Source organism: Pocillopora damicornis, chromosome 13 (genome assembly GCF_964200805.1).
Source record: "Pocillopora damicornis chromosome 13, jaPocDami1.2, whole genome shotgun sequence".
Taxonomy (NCBI): domain Eukaryota; kingdom Metazoa; phylum Cnidaria; class Anthozoa; order Scleractinia; family Pocilloporidae; genus Pocillopora; species Pocillopora damicornis.
This window is the reverse complement of record NC_142682.1, coordinates 2,591,618-2,611,176: the sequence shown is the minus strand read 5'-3', so window position 1 is coordinate 2,611,176 and position 19,559 is coordinate 2,591,618. Positions and strand designations below refer to the sequence as shown.

Genomic DNA, 19,559 nt, shown 5'->3' with positions numbered 1-19,559 from the left:
TTTACAGAATTAAAATCGTATAAAAGTTCCTCCTTTTCAACAATTTTGGTGAAATGTATAAGAAAGAGAGAGTTTTAGCAACTTCATCTAGCAAAGAACAAAGAAACCCTTGAAGATTTGCTGTCGTGCCTATCATAGTTTCGATACAGGTGGTCATAGTTAAAAATATTGCATCGTTAATTGAAACTAAATGGGGACAAATTTCCTATGTTATACCAAAATATCCATTTAAAACTCCACTGAAAGGTCGAAAATTACACCTTCCATGTAGTTTCGCAGTCGGGTGCTCTACCGCCTGAGATGAACTCTTTACCACAATAAGCCATACACAAGGTTCCTAACTGACATGCGTTGCATGATCCGTAATGTCAAAAGTGTTTTAAAGAAATTGAAATTGAAAAACGAAATAATAGATTTGGAGCCAAGCTTGAGCTAAGAATTAACCTTTTACACCCTGATATCAGTGTGCATATTCTCCATACTGTTCTCTATAAATTTCCAAAGGTTTTGACGAGAAGATTTTGTATAACAATCAAGAGCTTCTTGAGTTGGTGATCATTTCCTTTACTCTCGTTACCTCAATGTGTAATTCATGGTTAGTATTGTAAGGAGAAATTACATACTAGTCACTCTCAGGGTCAAAAGGTTAAGTAGGGGAGTGAACAAACAAAGTTGCTTTAAAATCCCACAATAAACGACTAACGTAATCGTTACAAGAAGACGCCGAGTGGGTAGCAAGCTAGTAATCTTGCCACCTTGGGTATGAATGCGTCGTTTGGCGGCGAATCTCTTTGCTTTTTTCTTTATTGTTGTTTTTGCAATCTAACAGTTCTAAACTGATTATTTGAGAATTTCATAAACTGGACCATGGCTTCTTTATTTCGGGCATATTTAAAAATATCGCGTCAGTATTTAAGGGACTTTGAGACAACTTGCCTCTGTTCAACCAAAATATCGGACCATCACCGTGGTTTATTTTGTCTGGGTCAGAAGTGCGCGTTGATAAAAGATTCGATTTAGCTATTACAGTTCATATAGGGCATTCAACTCAGTGTTAATCGCTTCAGTTCTATCTATTTTGTGCCCAGTTAAGGGGCTAAGCTCAGGTTATAGCTTTAGTCTTACTTAGAAGTACCGACTAATCTTGTAAATAAGGAACGTGGATGGGTAGGAAATTACCAAAGTCAAACACATTTACGAATCGTCGTCTCAGTCAATTTTGCCAAAAAAATACTCTAACGCGTAACTTCACACATAACCTTAAATTATCACAAATGGTACAGACTATAACAAACAAATGATAATTCCTAATTTCCTGGTTCGCGCTTTGCTACATATTTATGTTTCTTCTCCAGCTCCTATAAGCATAACGTTGTCGCTGGGAGCATTGTCTCATTACCTGAAGAGTCATTATATTTGTTTTGCTTTATTGCGTCCAGTGATTGGTCCAGAAAACTGGCGCTAAGCTCTCAGCCATTTAGATGAAAAACTAAATCTAATCGCGACTTGTAACTCGCGTGTTCTCGCGCCTCAGGCAATGTGCTTCTTTCATGTTTGAGCTCTCGATGGCTCGGGAACGAGGTAATCAGAATTATGTGCCGGTCGTATTACGTGATCCTCCGTGTCAGAGTATATATAGAACAGTATTCAACATAGTTTCGAGAGTATTCCGGAAATGTATTGATTTCGCTTCGGGACGATCTTTTATTGGTCTTGAAAACTCGCGATACAAAGATACAAGATAAAGATACAAAGATAAAACCAACTGCGACTTTGCCCCTTTTGTTTTCCCGCGCTTAAGGCAGTTTGCGTGTTTCTTCTGTGAATTCTCATTGGTTCCTTGAGATATTTCCTTTGTTCTGATTGGTCATTGTGATCACTGTGGTTTGGCTTAACGACCTTGAGTCAATTGACATTCACATAAAAGCTACAAAAAAATTTGTGAACGACAGTAAATTTTCAACAGTCGGAACAGAATTACTCTTTTTAAAACAAGATATCGTAATCAACATGTGTCACAGCTTGTCTTGAACTAATTTTATTCTTACCTATTCAAAATGTAACTTAGACTCAACGCTACAATATTTTGAAAGACTTAGGACTAATTCAATTATTTAAAATCAGAAAAACCTTTGAACATGAATTTGCGACGTATCATTCACGCGTCGAACTAACTTCTACATTGCACATAAAATGGCAACTGTCATCAAGTATTGATGAAACACGTTAAAAATAAACCTAAATTGGTCTCATAGTTAACAAATACTACGTTCGTTAATATAAAATGGCAGCTGTCATCAAGTATTGATGAAACATGTTAAAAATAAACTGAAATTATCTCATAGTTAACAAATACTACGTTCGTTAGTTCTAGTTGGATGTCCTTCTGAGAAAATTCGCTTTTTTGTCATGAAAACTGGAAGGGAAACATGATTGTCATTTTATCTTTCCCTATTGTCGTCGAAATTGATTGTAAACAGGTATTCATTGTGTTTTTAAGTCTATGACTTTGAAAAGATATTTTCTCTCATTTTTATGGGTGATCAGCGCTCAAATTTCTCTTTAAAATTATATATATATATTGTTAGAAAACACAAAAAAAATTATCAACACCTAGTTTTTAGGAACAACCAAAAGAGAAAAATACTGTTCTATATTAGAAATACAGCCTGCGGATCAAATGATCTAATTACAGAGATAGTAATCTTCGCGGAAGACTCGAAATCATCAACCCTTTAACTCCCAGAAGTGATAAACAAGATATTTCTCCTGATAATATCCACACATTATCCAGCAAACAAGTGATGAGAACACTAAGACTTATTAGGTTGAAGTTGTGAAGATGATCTAGAACCAAAATCTCATAACTAATTTCCAAGCAGCTGGAAGGGAGAAGTAACAATCAGATCTTGGCAGATAAAGGTTAGGGCAAATTTTTATGTTCTATGTTTCGTTACACATGCTCTCTGTTCAAAAATGAGTTATTAGTCTCGAGGTCGTTATCGTTTTTCGCAAAGAAATTTTGAGTAGTCTAACTAGGGCTGGTGGTTAGCCATGCACTCCTTGTACTTTGGTGTTTCGTACCAAGAGCACGCGGTCCCTTTGGAGTTTTTCACACAATAGGAGTGGTCCCACTCACAAGGGTTCTTGCGAGGAGATAGATGGGTTGAAGCACATCCTTTGAGCTTTCCGCAGTCTCTGCCGTAACACGGTGCAAGCTGACAATCACAGTTTTGCCCATAGAAGCGCCTGATACCAACACGTACAGCCTGGCGCTTGAGGACTTGGGACCAATCTTGTACAAAATTGCATAAGCTCACCCAAAGTTTACCCTTGCGAAACCTCCCGAAGATGACGTACCTTGTGTCGTTCTTAATCCAGTCAAGGCCACAGCTGGCACCATCTTTGGAAGTATAGACCTTGGCAAAAAGACTTCCCTGGTTGGACCCATAAAACCGAACTCCCTCGGTTTTGTTTAGTGCTGTCGCTCCCTTGTAAGTCTTTAGGATTCGCATACCGATTACTCTGTCGTAGCCCTCCACTTCTTGAGACAAAACCTTCGCGCGTATCACTGAAAACGAAACAAGAATTAGGTTCATCGTATCTTCCTCTTACCGAATGAACGCAATTGCTTCCAGTCAAAATAGAAATAATGATTATAAGCAACGATATTAGAAATATTTCATGTAAAACAGTTTCAGTAAACTATCTTTAAGCACAATTCTAAACACGAAAAACAAATTCATCTAAAGATACGTTTAGTAAGAAAAATCTTCAGCTGTAATTGTTAGCGACTAACATTCCGCCGTATCATAAGGGGGCTGGGTGAAACTGGGTCAGTATATGAGAATGCAACATTTCAGGAGTCTTTCGATCTGCCTTGGCAAACTAGTAATAAGAATTCGGAAACTTGGGGGAAAAAATCAAACCACGAAATTCTTTCAACGAAAATGTGCACCAGCCAAAAAGGAGAATCGCTTATGAGATCTTAGTCTTAGTAGTACAAATGTCACTATGCGTATCAGTGTATTGTTAGGAGCTTGAATAGGTGAACATGACCAGAAACCAGGATTGATAATGTAGTTCAGAAGAACGTGCCTTGCGTGGAAATGATTCATTTAGCTCTTGTTCTATTAACTGGATATTTAAAAGTTGAACTATGTGGATCAGTATTTCTCGTAATTTGACCTTAACATGAGAAATTTAGGTCTCGCAAAAAATTTCACCTCAACCTTCGCAATGACCAACACAAAGAGTGATAGCAGAGTACAAACTCTAAAACTATTTCCGTTCTCAGTGGAGGCTATCGAAGCTGAACTTGAAGTATCTTTACGGAAGTTTCAAGCACTAGAGGAAGCCTCACAAAACGCTAGATTAGAAACGTTATCTTGTCCCAAGAACAAACCAATAGTTCAAATTATGCGGGTAATATCAGCGTTTAAAGCGAAAAATGGTGACTGCGTTAAACAGAGTAAAACGAGGAATCGGAGCTATTTCTAAGGTGGGAACATTGCACGCACGTTTTTACAGCCATATCTGACCACATTATCTGTGCTTTTGTAAAAACATTAAAGTTCCCTTTGCGCAGCACGCGAGCTACGTGCCCGGTGAAGATAATGACTGATAAAGTGAAGATCAAAACTCCCCGCAAAGCCAGCTAAAACAACTCCAATATCCGGTTCATATTTCAATAGGAAATCTAGTTATTGTTTTTTTCCTTGTTTGGTTTTCTCCTTTCCTGCGGAGTAATTCAAGTTCTTCACAAGATTCTTTCCCTCGGTCTCTGTACCGATCAAGTACAATGATGCATATACGGACTGCTGAGCGTGCGCTCCGATCTGAGCTTCAATTTACTCAAGGATGCTGCACTTTTAAAAACACGAGTACGTATCCGTGATATCAACGGGAGGATTATGTGCTTTGTTCATAAGTGGATAAATGTTTGGAACAATCTACAAAGCGACCGCATATCATAACAAAAAAAGCAAACAGAAGGGACATTAGTGGTTGTTTGTGCAAATAAATGGGCTGTTTGTTTTATCTTGAGATGAAAGCACACATCTTCGACAGGAAGTGTCGATGATACATAGAAGAAATGTTGAAACGCCAATTTCCTCTTTTAAGTATCGAATGCTTCGCGCGTTTGAAGTGATGAAGGCTGCTGATGGGTTAGCTTTTTGGGTGGCTTTGAATGCATCGCCTAACTGAAACTACTGAGTTCGACTGCAGGTTACACAATTTTCAGAACTGCTGTAATTCAGTAGGTGTACAGTCTATCACAAACAGGCCTAGATAACGCTTGTACTCTGGTGTTATTATGGCTTAAATCAACTGTGGAACTTGTTGATTCTTCACTTAGATTCTATGAGCATTCTGAAAATTCATAACGTTTTTTCCTAGTATTTATATCGGTTAAGAATGTAAAATAAATACAACTGTTTCATGCCAACTCAAGTCGAAAAGTTGACCCGCTAAATGAACTCGGCGGACGATTAGATTCTGCATAAAACTCTGCCCAAATAAAATATGCTCTTCAAGGACACCCTTAAAACAGTTCTTTTACTACCAGGAAGTCAATGTTTTGTTTGAGAAGTGCACCATGTATGCGCGAGCAAACAAAAGCGAGGGCGCCGTGAGTTACATTTTACCATGGAATTTCAAACACCTTTGTCTTACAGTCTAGTGAATGATTCGCAACTTACCAAATCCCGCATTACAGAAGGCTTCCTGGGGATGTTGCGGCATACAACTGCAGGCCTGGCTTAAAGCCACGAAACCCAGGAACAAAGCAGCGTGAACGATAAAGGACATTCTCTCCTTGTGTCGTTGTTGTACACTTCAACTCTCTACTTTGCCTCGCTTGTTGAGGATTAAAAAGAGTGATTGCTGTATCTGATAGCTGGCTCAGTTGCAGCTTATATACTGACATCATCAGCGCGTGTCAAATGTGATATCCCGCAGAGCCGGGTGCAGCTGACGAAAGCTCCGTGCCATGCGTCGCTGAAACGCGTAAGCAGCAGAAATATGTGTTACGAAACCGTATTTCCTCTGAATGTGTGAAATAAGCGTCCTATTTCTCACTTCCTTTATAAAACATGAATTTAATTGACACATTCCTGTCATGTCATCTGCCGTGCATGTTTTGTGCTGAAACGTCAGGGGCCATTTTTTTTTTAACGCTTGAGGGAACTCGTAGGATTTTTTTAGACCAGAGGAGTATGGAATTAGAAGTAGAACAAATTCAGTAGGAACAGTGGAAGATTGGAATAGTAAAAGATTGGAATAGTGGAAGATTGGAATAGTGGAAGATTGGAATAGTAAAATATTGGAATAGTGGAATATTGGAATAGTAGAACACTGGAATAGTGGAACAGTGAAACAAAGGAACAGAGGAACATGAAAATAGGGCAAGAGAAGAACAGAGGAACATGATAAGGTATAAAAAGAGCTCAGACGAAATGAACAGAGGATTAAAAGTATACAAGGACAATAGAAAACGAGGAACGGTTAAACTGAGAGAAAAAATAGGAACAAATATACAAAGGAACAGAGGAATACACGGACAAATGAACGGATGGAAAGAGAAACGTAGAAACATAAAGACAGAAGGAGGACCAGAGGATAAACCCTCACCTCTTCATAGTATCAGTAAGAGACGAAGTGGCTTAATGCTCATTGCACTGGACTCCGGGTCGAGAGGTCCTGGGTCGAGAGGTTCCGGGTCGAGAGGTCCCGGATCGAGAGGTCCCGGGTCGAGAGGTTCTGGTTCGAGACCTGGCATAGTGTTGTGTTCTTGGGCAAAACACTCTCATCTCACAGTACCTCTATACCTTGAATTCTCAGGGAAGCCTGATGAAATGCCGAGGGGAGGTGGGTGGGCGAAAAGGACCTTACCTCTCTTCATACTATCAGTTCCTGACTTGGCCGTGGTTTTCACGTTGGCAGTTATTGGTTTAGAAAACACTTCTGGGACGACTTTTTCAATCAAATTTCCTTTTAAAAACGTTTGGTTTAATCTTGGCAAAAATTTGCCATTCATGATACAAAGATCGAGAAAAACGTCATTAGGTTAATGAAAGTATCTATCAGCCATACTCGGCATTCTGTGTGTGTTTTTTTTTCTAGAAGTCTAAAACTAACGAAGTGAATTGGCTAATATTAAAGTGTTTTACTCTTGTCTCTCTCTCCCTCTCTTTCGTTTTAGATTTTTTTTGCATTTTCTTTGTTCATGTTTGGTGATGCAGGTCTTGTAGTGACTGGTTTTACGTCAAGAGCATGCGGTTTTCTCAGCATTTTGAATGCAGTAGGAATGACCCCATTCGCAGCTGTTGTGATCGATTCCAGAAGGCTTACCAAACCCCTTTAGCTTCGGCTTCTTGTCACAAAACACAGTGTAACACGGCGAGATGTGACAGGCGCAGTTTCCTAGGTAAAACCGCCACACCCCCAAGACGCTAGCGCACAGTGATTTGAGGCCATTCCTGGTTCCAGTGGCACTGATTGAGCTCTAGCTTTCTTTTCCTGACTTGGCCTGAGATGAGGTACACTTTGTTGTTATTCAGTTTGACCCCGCACAGGCTATCAAGAGTAAAGGTGTAAGCTTTGGCATCGGCTTCGCTGTCTGGAGCCGTAAACGTTGACGCTTTCCATCTCATGGAGTCGGTGTTCTCCTTTATATGTTTTCAGAATGCGGAGGTCGAAGATACGAGTAAAATTGTCGAGGTATTTCTCCTGAAACAAAACCTTTGCTCGGATAACTAGACATGGGAAGGAAAAATACAGATTGTAACAATGTTTTCTAGTACACCGTAACTAGGAAACTATTTTTTTTTATTGTAGCGCCATCTCTCTGTATATCAACCACACACATCCCACAATTCCTCCACTCGCTTGGATGAAGGGCTAACGCTCGAAATGTCGTCCTTAGAATCCCAATTCAACTTATAAAATCAAATGATCTTGTAATAAGCTCCACAGACACAGCACCACAGTTTCTTTTTCTCTCTAGAAACAGTCAGTCTCCTTCGCGCTTTCGCCTTCGCGGCCACCCTTTGGACTGTCACGCAAGGTTTCCTACACAAGAAGCGTTACTTCCCAAGAAAGCGTTGAGCAACATCGCCAGGGATGACTGAGATTTATTGAGTTCCAGGTTTAAAATAAGACGTATTCAAGCACTTGTTGAGCAACATTGTACATTAACTGGAACAAAAGAAACTGTTTACTTATGAAAAGGGTTCAAATCCCACAGACACCGACTTGGCCACCGTGATGAGCGGAAGGGCGGGTGGGCATTAGTCAAACGGCGCGCGCGGTTGTCCAATAAACGCTGACCCCACCATTTTATTTTCGCACACTCGCTTTTCCGACTAAGAGTCTTACGCAGTGTACTTCAAACGAAAGAAAGAAACCACAGCTGCCAATCAGAACAAGGTAAAAATGTTACGAAGAGCCAATCAGAACTCACAGTTAAAACAAGCAAACTGCAGCAGCCCAAAGCGCGGGAAAACGCGAGTGACCAATCGCAGTGTAGTGTCGCGTTTGATGTTTGATGGGGAGGCACCGAGTTTCCTTTTCGAATAATGGAGCATAGACATATAATTTTTCCGATTTATTCCGGAATACTTTCGACATTCCAATATTAAAAACTTTGCTCCAATGCTTAAATCAACTTTTGTTGTCTGGGTGAAATTTCTGTTGATTGATACTTTCAGGAATTTTTAAGAGTTCATTAATACGGAGGAAATTAAGAGAACTGCTAAGGATAACATGTGACCTAACCTCATTAATTAAACAAATGCTCTTTCCGGCCAAAAATTGAATTGGAGTCCCATCGTGATAATAAGCGATATATTAACTTTGTTTGGAAAAGCCCTGCAAATATTTTTTTAAGTAAGTGTGAACAGGAAAGGATTTGATTTGGTTTCCAAACCTGAAGCTTAAAGAAGGTGGCTGTTGTGGCCAATGATCTCATTTAATGAGCCCTGAGTCCTCGTTTGTACGAACGTTTTTAAGAATCTTGGACAGTTTCTTGTTGTTTCAATGTGGTAAATTCATTTAATTTTTTGTGTTTTGGGGATGGATACCTTCCTGTTAAAATTCACCAGTTTGCACGTTGAAAGCGACTGCAGCTTGGGGTGAAATTGGGTATACCGTCGAAAATATGCAGAAGGCTTGTTTTGTCGCGAGCTTGGGGTTAACAGAAATATTAGTCCCCTTTTGAAGATTGAAATCCTTAAAAAAAGTTCCGATTTCGCTTTTGGATACAATATCATTGATTTAAAGGGCGTGCTTTAATAAGCTCAAGAGAGGTCTTGGAATAAGTTCAAATAAGGCAGTCATTCTGCCAAGTAAGAGCTTCATCGATGACGAATGCTTTCGACTTGTAAAGACTTATTGATTAAAATTTGCTCTAACACACTCCAGGTTATTATCTTCATAACGTAAAATGAAAAATAACTTTAGACGTTTCATCATTTCTTTTAAAAACTGAAGTTATTGGATTCTTTCAAGTGTGCATGTAGCTGCAAGAAGTACAGATGGTCATATACACTAGTTACAAAATAAAACAGATATGGCGTGCGAAATAAGTCTTTGAAAATGTCGTTTTTACCCTTAAACACAGACATGAGGTAAACCCTTGTCGTGTTTTTTTTTGTTGTACTTCGAAACTAAAGCAGTTCGTATGTTGAGGCACCTGGTTTTTAAGAATCAGTTGGGTAACTACAGGACTGCTCTTGGCTTTTTAAGTTTTGTGGTCGCGGTACATAAAAGAAGTTTGATATTGTTTTACCAAGGATTTTTGTTTCGAACTAGCAGTCTTACCAGTTCTCTATGCAAAAAAAGACAAAACAAAACAAAACGTTTTTTAAAGTCGAGACAGGTTTACCAAAAGATTCTCAAGATTTTTAATAATAGTATATATTTTTTTTCGTTACTTTGAATTTGATGAGTCAATCGTTCGAAGAAGTCGCCCCGAAAATAACTCATCTTTAAATAGAGATGGATAATGTATGGATATTATCAGGAGATAATTTTACAATATTTTGAAAGACTTAGGACTAATTCAATTATTTAAAATCAGAAAAACCTTTGAGCATGAATTTGCGATGTATCATTCACGCGTCGAACTAACTTATACATTGCACATATAAAATGGCAACTGTCATCGAGTATTGATGAAACATGTTAAAAATAAACCTAAATTGGTCTCATAGTTAACAAATACTACGTTAGTTAATTCTAGTTGGTTGTTCTTCTGAGAAAATTCGCTTTTATGTCATGAAAACTGGAAGGGAAACATGATTGTTAATTTTGTCTTTCCCTATTGTCGTCGAAATTGATTGTAAACAAGTATTCATTGTGTTTTTAAATCTTTGACTTTGAAAGCATATCTTCTCTCATTTTTATGGGTAATCAGTGCTCAAATTTGTCTCTAAAATTATATATATATATATGTCTATTGTTAGAAAATAAAAAAATTATCAACAAGTTTTTAGGAACAATTAAAAGAGAAAAATACTGTTTTATGTTAGAAATACAGCCTGCGGATCAAATGATCTAATTACAAAGGTAGTAATCTTCGCGGAAGACTCGAAATCATTAACCCTTTAACTCCCAGAAGTGATAAACAAGATATTTCTCCTGATAATTACCACACATTATCCAGCAAACAAATGATGAGAACACTAAGACTTATTAGGTTGAAGTTGTTAAGATGATCTAGAACCAAAATCTCATAACTAATTCACAAGCAGCTGGAAGAGAGAAGTAACAATCAGATCTTGGGAGATAAAGGTTAGGGCAAATTTTTATGTTCTATGTTTTGTTACACATGCTCTCTATTTAAAGATGAGTTATTAGTCTCGAGGTCGTTATCGTTTTTCGCACAAAAATTTTGAGTAGTCTAACTAGGGCCGGGGGTTAGCCATGCATTCCTTGTACTTTGGTGTTTCGTACCAGGAGCACGCGGTCCCTTTGGAGTTTTTCACACAATAGGAGTGTTCCCACTCACAAGGGTTCCTGTAAGGAGACAGATAGTTTGAAGCACATCCTTTGAGCTTTCCACAGTCTATGCCGTGACACGGTGTAAGCTGACAATCACAGTTTTGCCCATAGAAGCGCTTGATACCAACACGTACAGCCTGGCGCTTGAGGACTTGGGACCAATCTTGTACAAAATTACATAAGCTCACCCAAAGTTTACCGTTGGCAAACCACCCGAACATGACGTACCTTTTGCCGTTCTGAATCCCGATAAGACCACACCTCGTGGCACTACTTTTGAAAGTGTAGACCTTGGCAAAAAGACTTCCCTGGTTGGACCCATAAGACCGAACTCCCTCGGTTTTGTTTAGTGCTGTCGCTCCCTTGTAAGTCTTCAGGATTCGCATACCGATTATTTTTTTGTGCCCCTCTACTTCTTGGGACAAAATCTTCGCACGTATCACTGAAAACGAAACAAGAATTAGGTTCATCGTATCTTCTTTTTACCGAATGAACACAATTACTTCCAGTCAAAATAGAAATAGTGATTATTAGGATATTAGAAGTATTTTATATAAAACAGTTTCAGTAAACTATCTTTAAGCACAATTCTAAACACGAAAAAAAAATTCATCCAAAGATATGTTTAATAAGAAAAGTCTTCAGCTGTAATGGTTAGCGACTAACATTCTGCCGTATCATAAGGGGGCTGGGTGAAACTGGGTCAGTATATGAGAATGCAACATGTTCAGGAGTCTTTCGATCTGCCTTGGCAAACTAGTAATAAGAATTCGGAAACTTGGGAGAAAAAAATCAAATCACGAAATTCTTTCAACGAAAATGTGCACCAGCCAAAGTAGTTGGTAGTGCAAATGTCTCTGTTCGTATCAGTGTATTGTTAGGAGCTTGAATAGGTGAACATGACCAGGAACCAGGATTGATAATGTAGTTCAGAAGAACGTGCCTTGCGGCAAATGGAAATGATTCCTTTAGCTCTTGTTCTACTAACTGGATATTTAAAAGTTGAACTATGTGGATCAGTGTTTCTCGTGATTTGACCTCGACATGAGAAATTTAGGTCTCGCAAAAAATTCCACCTCAACCTTGGCAATGACCAACACAAAGAGTCTAAACTCTAAAACTATTTCCGTTCTCAGTGGAGGCTATCGCAGCTAAACTTGAAGTACCTTTACAGAAGTTGCCAGCACTGGAGGAAGCCTCACAAAACGCTAGATTAGAAACGTTATTTTGTCCCAAGAACAAACCAATAGTTCAAATTATGCGGGTAATATCAGCGTTTAAATCGAAGCGAAAAATGGTGACTGCGTTAAACAGAGCAAAACGAAGAATCGGAGCTATTTCTAAGGCGGGAACATAGCACGCACGTCATATCTGACCACACTATCAGTGCTTTTGTAAAAACATAAAAGTTCCCTCTGCGCAGCACGCAAGCTACGTACCCGGTGAAGATAATGATTGATAAAGTGGAGATCAAAGCAACCCGCAAAGCTAGCTAAAACAACTCCAATATTCGGTTCATATTTCAATAGGAAATCGAGTGATTTTTCCTTGTTTGGTTTTCTCCTTTCCTGCGGAGTAATTCAAGTTCTTCACAAGATTCTTTCTCTCGGTCTCTGAACCGATCAATTACAATGATGCTTGTACGGACTGCTGTGTGAGCGCTCCGATCTGAGCTTCAATTTACTCAAGGATGCTACTCTTTCTAAAATGCGAGCACGTATTCGTGATATTGTGACATCAACGGAAGGATTATGTGCTTTGTTCATAAGTGGATAAATATTTTGAACAATCTACAAAGCCCAAAAAGCAAACAGAAAGGACGTTAGAGGTTGTTTGTGCAAACAAATGGGCTGTTTGTTTTATCTTGAGATGAAAGTACACATCTTCGACAGGAAGTGTCGATGATACATAGAAGAAATGTTGAAACGCCAATTAACAATTGGTTCATGTTTTAGCGTGCGCTATCGAGCACGTGGGAAGTTTGGAGAGCACGAAAGAAGCGTGAGACTTGCCCGAGGAAATAGCCGAGGGTAACTCTAGCTTCTTGAGTAACGGTTTTCAGTTTCATCTAGTTGTTTTTAGTTTTAATCGAGTCTTCCTATTCCGATGAAAATTTCTATGAGAAACTCTTATGTCCCACGTATAAACTTGATTATCTTGAAAAGTCAATGGTCGAGTTTTGCTAATTTATAGCGTTTTTTCGCGGTATATATACTGGTGAAGAATGCAAAAGAAATACAACTGTTTCATGCCAACTCGAAAGTCGAAAAGTTGACCCGCTAAATGAACTCGGCGGACGATTAGATTCTGCATAAAACTCTGCCCAAATAAAATATACTCTTCAAGGACACCCTTAAAACAGTTCTTTTACTACTAGGAAGTCAATATTTTGTTTGAGAAGTGCACCATGTGTGCGCGAGCAAGAAAAAGCGAGGGCGCCGTGAGTTACATTTTACCATGGAATTTCAAACACCTTTGTCTTACAGTCTAGTGAATGATTCGCAACTTACCAAATCCCGCATTACAGAAGGCTTCCTGGGGATGTTGCGGCCTACAAGTACAGGCCTGGCTTAAAGCCACGAAACCCAGGAACAAAGCAGCATGAACGATAAAGGACATTCTCTCCTTGTGTCGTTGTTGTACACTTCAACTCTCTACTTTGCCTCGCTTGTTGAGGATTAAAAAGAGTGATTCGTGTATCTGATAACTGGCTCAGTTTCTGCTTATATACTGACATCATCAGCGCGTGTCAAAGGTGATATCCCGCAGAGCCAGGTGCAGCGGACGAAAGCTCCATGCCATGCGTCACTGAAACGTGTAAGCAAGCAGAAATATGTGTTACGAAACCGTATTTCCTCTGGAAGTGGGAACTCGGAGGATTCTGGGAAGGGGATCACACGGTTTTCGGGGGGGAGGGGGGGCGGCGGCGGCAGGAGGAGGTAAGTCGTCGCCAACAGAATACAAAGAGGGTGCTATAGAAATTGACCGAAAATCTTCCGAGCCCCCCCCCCCCCCTACACAGGTGATAAATAATGACCTGTCTACCGGTCCCTTAGTAAGACTTTTCTTTTGGCCTTCGGTAAGAACGGTAAGAAGTCTAGAGGAAGAGTTGGAAGAGAGTTACACCGAAGTAGAGAAGAGAAGAAAATTGTTATGAAGGGACAGTGAGCATACAGTTTGACTGTTTGGATCAGAGCGACAGAAGAATATTAGGAACAGCGATAAAAATGGTGAGAAGTCTAGTGGGAAAGGGACAGTGAGCATACAGTTTGACTGTTTGGATCAGAGCGACGGAAGAATATTAGGAACAGTGATAAAAATGGTAAGAAGTCTGGTGGGAAAGGGAAATAGTTGGAGCAGAGTTACACGGAAGTTAAAGAGAAGAGGAACATTTTTTAGACCAGAGGAGTATGGAAGTAGAAGTAGAACAAATTCAGTAGTAACAGTGGAAGATTGGAATAGTAAAATATTGGAATAGTGGAAGATTGGAATAGTGGAAGATTGGAATAGTAAAAGATTGGAATAGTGAAAGATTGGAATAGTGAAAGATTGGAATAGTGGAAGATTGGATTTGGAGAACACTGGAATAGTGGAAGATTGGAATAGTAGAACACTGGAATAGTGGAACAGTGAAACGAAAGAACAGAGGAACATGAGAATAGGGCAAGAGAAGAACAGAGGAACATGATAAGATATAAAAAGAGCTCGGACGAAATGAACAGAGGATTAAAAGTATACAAGGCCAATAGAAAACGAGGAACGGTTAAACTGAGAGGAAAAATAGGAACAAATATACAAATGAACAGAGGAATACACGGACAAAAGAACGGATGGAAAGAGAAACGTAGAAACATAAAGACAGAAGGAGGACCAGAGGATAAACCCTCACCTCTTCATAGTATCAGTAAGAGACGAAGTGGCTTAATGCTCAGTCCACTGGACTCCGGGTCGAGAGGTACTGGGTCGAGAGGTTCTGGGTCGAGAGGTCCCGGGTCGAGAGGTCCCGGGTCGAGAGGTCCTGGTTCGAGACCTGGCAGGTCAACGTGTAGGCTCCAGTAAAGACCTTACCTAGACCTCTCTTCATAGTATCAGTTCCTGCCTTGGCCGTGGTTTTCACGTTGGTAGTTATTGGTTTGGAAAACATTTTTGGGAGGACTTTTTCAATCAGATTTCCTTTAAAAATGTTTGGTTTAATCTTGGCAAAAATTTGCCATTCATGATACAAAGATCGAGAAAAACGTCATTAGGTTAATGAAAATATCTATCAGCCATACTCGGCATTTTGTGCGTTATTTTTTTTCTAAAAGTCTAAAACTAACGTTGTAGTTTTTTTGCAAATAGTATGTTCTTTGTTGAGCTCCTATGGTTTCACTTTGGTGATGCAGGTCTTGTAGTGACTGGTTTTACGCCAAGAGCATGCGGTTTTCTCAGCATTTTGAATGCAGTAGGAATGACCCCATTCGCAGCTGTTGTGATCGATTCCAGAAGGCTTACCACACCCCTTTAGTTTCGGCTTCTTGTCACAAAACACAGTGTAACACGGCGAGATCTGACAGGCGCAGTTTCCTCGGTAAAACCGCCGTACCCCAAGACGCTGGCGCACAGTGATTTGAGGCCATTCCTGGTTCCAGTGGCACTGATTGAGCTCTAGCTTTCTTTTCCTGACGTGGCCTGAGATGAGGTACACTTTGTTGTTATTCAGTTTGACCCCGCACAGGCTATCAAGAGTAAAGGTGTAAGCTTTGGCAAAAAGGCTTCGCTGTCTGGAGCCGTAAACATTGACGCTTTCCATCTCATGGAGTCGGTGTTCTCCTTTGTATGTTTTCAGGATGCGGAGGTCGAAGATACGAGTAAAATTGTCGAGGTATTCCTCTTGAAACAAAACCTTCGCTCGGATAACTAGACATGGGAAGGAAAAATACAGATAGTAACAATGTTTTCTAGTACACCGTAACTAGGAAACTATTTTTTTTATTGTAGCGCCATCTTTCTATATATGAACCACACATAGCCCACAATTCCTCCACTCGCTTGCATGAAGGGCTTACGCTCGAAATGTTATCCTTAGAATCCCAATACAAGTGATAAAATCAAATGATCTTGTAATAACCCCCTCAGACACAGCACCACAGTTTCTTTTTCTCTCTAGAAACAGTCAGTCTCCTTCGCGCTTTCGCCTTCGCAGCCACTCTTTGGATTGTCAGACAAGGTTTACTACATAAGAAGCGTAGGGCGGGCGGGCATTAGACAAACGGCACGCGCGGTTGTCCCACAAACGCTGACCCCACCATTTTATTTTCGCACACTCGCTTTTTCGACCAAGAGTCTTACACAGTGTACTTCAGACGAAAGAAAGTAACCACAGCTGCCAATCAGAACAAGGTAAAAATGTTACGAAGAGCCGATCAGAACTCGCAGGTAAAACAAGCAAACTGCAGCAGCCCAAAGCGAGGGAAAACGCGAGTGACCAAATCGCAGTGTTGTAGTGTCGCGTTTGATGTTTGATGGGGAGCACCGAGTTTCCTTTTCGAATAACGGAGCATAGACATTTATTTTTTCCGATTTAATCCGGAATACTTTCGACATTCTAATATTAAAAACTTTGCTCCAATGCTCTTAAATCAACTTTTGTTGTCTGGGTGGAATTTCTGTTGATTTATGCCTTCAGGAATTTTTAAGAGTACATTAATACGGAGGAAATTAAGAGAACTGCTAAGGATAACATGTGACCTAACCTCACTAATTAAACAAATGCTCTTTCCGGCCAAAAATAATGTGATAGTAAACGATAAATTAACTTTGTTTGGAAAAGCCCTGCAAATATTTTCTCAAGTAAGTGTGAACAGGAAAGGATTTGATTTGGTTTCTAAACCTGAAGCTTAAAGAAGGTGGCTGTTGTGGCCAATGACCTCATTTATTTAAAATTCGCCCTCATTCCCCGTTTGTAATAGAGTTTTTACGAATCTCTGACAGTTTTTTTGTTGTTTCAATGTGATTATTCATTTGATTTTTAGTGTTTTGGTAATACCTTCCTGTTAAAATTCACCAGTTTGCACGTTGAAAGCGAATGCAGCTTGAGGTGAAATTGGGTATTCCGTCGAAAACATGCAGAAGGCTTGTTTTGTGGCGAGCTTGGGGTTAACAAAAAATATTAGTCCCTTTTGAAGATTGAAATCCTAGAAAAAGTTCCGATTTCGCTGTTGGATACAATATCATTGATTTAAAGGGCGTGCTTTAATAAGCTCAAGAGAAGTCTTGGAAAAAGTTCAAGTAAGGCAGTCATTCTGCTAAGTCAGAGCTTCATCGATGACGAGTGCTTTCGACTTGTAAAGACTTACTGATTAAAATTTGCTCTAACACACCCCAGGTTATTACCTTCATAACGTAAACTGAAAAATAACTTTAGAGGTTTCATCATTTCTTTTAAAAACTGAAGTTATTGGATTGTTTAAAGTGTGCATGTAGCTGCAAGAAGTACAGATGGTCATATACACTAGTTACAAAATAAAACAGATATGGCGTGCGAAATAAGTCTTTGAAAATGTCGTTTTTACCCTTAAACCCAGACATGACGTAAACCCTTGTCGGGGTTTTTTTTTGTTGTACTTCGAAACTAAAGCAGTTCGTATGTTAAGGCTCCTGGTTTTTAAGAATCAGTTGGGTAACTACAGGACTGCTCTTGGCTTTTTAAGTTTTGTGGTCGCGGTACATAAAAGAAGTTTGAAATCGTTTTACCAAGGATTTTTGTTTCGAACTAGCGGTCTTACCAGTTCTCTATGCAAAAAAAATAAAAAAACAAAACAAAACGTCGAGACAGGTTTACCAAAAGGTTCTCAAGATTTCCAATAATAGTACCTTTTTTTTCGTTACTTTGAATTTGATGAGTCAACCGCTCGAAGAAGTCGCCCCGAAAATAGGTTGACTTTAGCTGTCTGGACTCCCGTGAGGAAGAAAGGCTTGGGAATCGGCGCAAAAAAAGGGCTCCGCAGCACTGCAGTTTTAACAAAACTCGACCATTGACTTTTCAAGATAATCAAGTTTATACGTGGGACATAAGAGTTTCTCATAGAAATTTTCATCTGAATAGAAAGACTCGACGAAAACTAAAAACAACTGGACAAAACTGAAAACCGTTACAAAGATAAATTCAAAAAGAGGAGAAATAGTTAACCCAGGAGGAAGAAAAGCAAGTCAATAAAACCGAATGAAAACCAAGGTAGAGACCACGAAGAGTCCAGAAAACTATAGAACAATCAAGATGATCAAAACCTTAAATCCTATTAGTCTCAACTAGTTAGGAGGAACAATCATCACTCTTGTAAAATGTCCGAGTTCTCAAAACATTTCAAGAGTAAGGGCTTTACTTACCAAAATGCGCACTACAAAAAACCTCTTGTGGATGTCTCTCGGGGCAAGAACATGGTAACGCATCAACTGTGTTCACTGCACCAAGTAGCAAAACGATATAAAATAGATGAGACATGTCTCTTTCTAATTTCTCAATCGAGGAACGCAAACTCCTGCTGACACTCCGAGGCCTCAATGACCAATTACTGCGTCTGAAAATTGTCTTGCCACTTATATAGCAAGTTGAACCAGCATGAAGCCATAATTTTTTTGGCTGAAATTGGAGCATGTTGTACTTGGCGCCACGCCGCAAAGCCGTGTGCCGCGTCGATGACTGGGAGAAAAAACGCCCATTAGTCCATTTATTTCAATTTTAATGTAGGAAAGAATAAAATGAGTGCGAATTTTTGTCAATACCATTAAAGGAGAAAATAGCCTAAGTACAACATGTGAATTCAATTGTGCTGATTTCAATGCTTCTTTGCTGACGACAGTCACCCAAATGTCAACAAACTCTTGACCAGATCTCGGTAAAGTAGCAATAAAAATAGCAATTCCAATACTATTTCAAAATAGATGGTTTTAAGACGATTTTCCGGCTTTTCAATCCTTGATATATATTCTTTTGAAAACTGATCCTTCAATAAAGGGATTTATAGCTTAAAATTAGAATATCTGCCATATTGCGTGAGAAATCCGATAACGAGGATCAATTCTTGTCGACACTACCAATAAACGGTCTCAAATTCCGATTTTTGATAACGGAACGAATTTATGATCGATTAAAATGAAAATTTTCATGCCTTTTGCCATGCCATCGACCGTGCATCATGATGTAGGAAGAACTCATTAAAATCTTATCGTCCAAATGTGAGACCGCAATATTGAACTATGAACTATCAAAAGTCTAGACGGATATAACTCTAAACAAACAGCGTAATTTACTCCAGACTGCAATGAAAACAAAACCGGGTGCATGACTGTTCGAAACTGTTTTGGGTTTCTAGAAAACTTGATCATAATGTTGATGGAAATGCTGGAAAATTCTCGGGGCGGCCTTTGAGTAATACGAGCGTAATCGTAAATAAACCAGGGTCAAAATTTTTTAGGCATCTGGGGAGAATTCTGGAAGAGTTTACCAGGTTACCACACACAGTAGAGAAAAATCAACTCCTGTCCCCGCTTTTTTTTTTTTTAATGAAATCCGT

General features: G+C 39.4%; 4 protein-coding genes and 1 pseudogene across 6 annotated transcripts in view; 1 reads left to right on the top strand and 4 right to left on the bottom strand.

Moving 5' to 3' along the window:
• The window catches only part of LOC113687146 (synapsin-2), a 51,865-nt gene that overhangs the window by 7,792 nt on the left and 24,514 nt on the right, over positions 1 to 19,559 (top strand). The gene's annotated exons all lie outside the window — the stretch shown is intronic.
• Positions 2,023 to 5,890, bottom strand: LOC149034993 (metalloproteinase inhibitor 3-like). Its single transcript, XM_089191108.1, has 2 exons — positions 5,703 to 5,890; positions 2,023 to 3,571 (listed from the first exon to the last, which is right to left on the bottom strand). The coding sequence occupies exons 1-2, from the start codon at positions 5,809 to 5,811 to the stop codon at positions 3,036 to 3,038; spliced, it is 645 nt and encodes a 214-aa protein (XP_089047234.1). The 5' UTR covers positions 5,812 to 5,890; the 3' UTR covers positions 2,023 to 3,035.
• LOC149034992 (metalloproteinase inhibitor 3-like) lies at positions 7,046 to 8,339 on the bottom strand (annotated as a pseudogene).
• LOC113687151 (metalloproteinase inhibitor 3) lies at positions 9,882 to 13,781 on the bottom strand. The gene is made up of 2 exons (XM_027204860.2): positions 13,515 to 13,781; positions 9,882 to 11,446 (listed from the first exon to the last, which is right to left on the bottom strand). Exons 1-2 carry the CDS (start codon positions 13,621 to 13,623, stop codon positions 10,908 to 10,910), a joined length of 648 nt encoding a protein of 215 aa, XP_027060661.2. The 5' UTR covers positions 13,624 to 13,781; the 3' UTR covers positions 9,882 to 10,907.
• LOC113687152 (metalloproteinase inhibitor 3) lies at positions 15,174 to 18,786 on the bottom strand. Its single transcript, XM_089191105.1, has 2 exons — positions 18,373 to 18,786; positions 15,174 to 15,903 (listed from the first exon to the last, which is right to left on the bottom strand). Exons 1-2 carry the CDS (start codon positions 18,638 to 18,640, stop codon positions 15,365 to 15,367), a joined length of 807 nt encoding a protein of 268 aa, XP_089047231.1. The 5' UTR covers positions 18,641 to 18,786; the 3' UTR covers positions 15,174 to 15,364.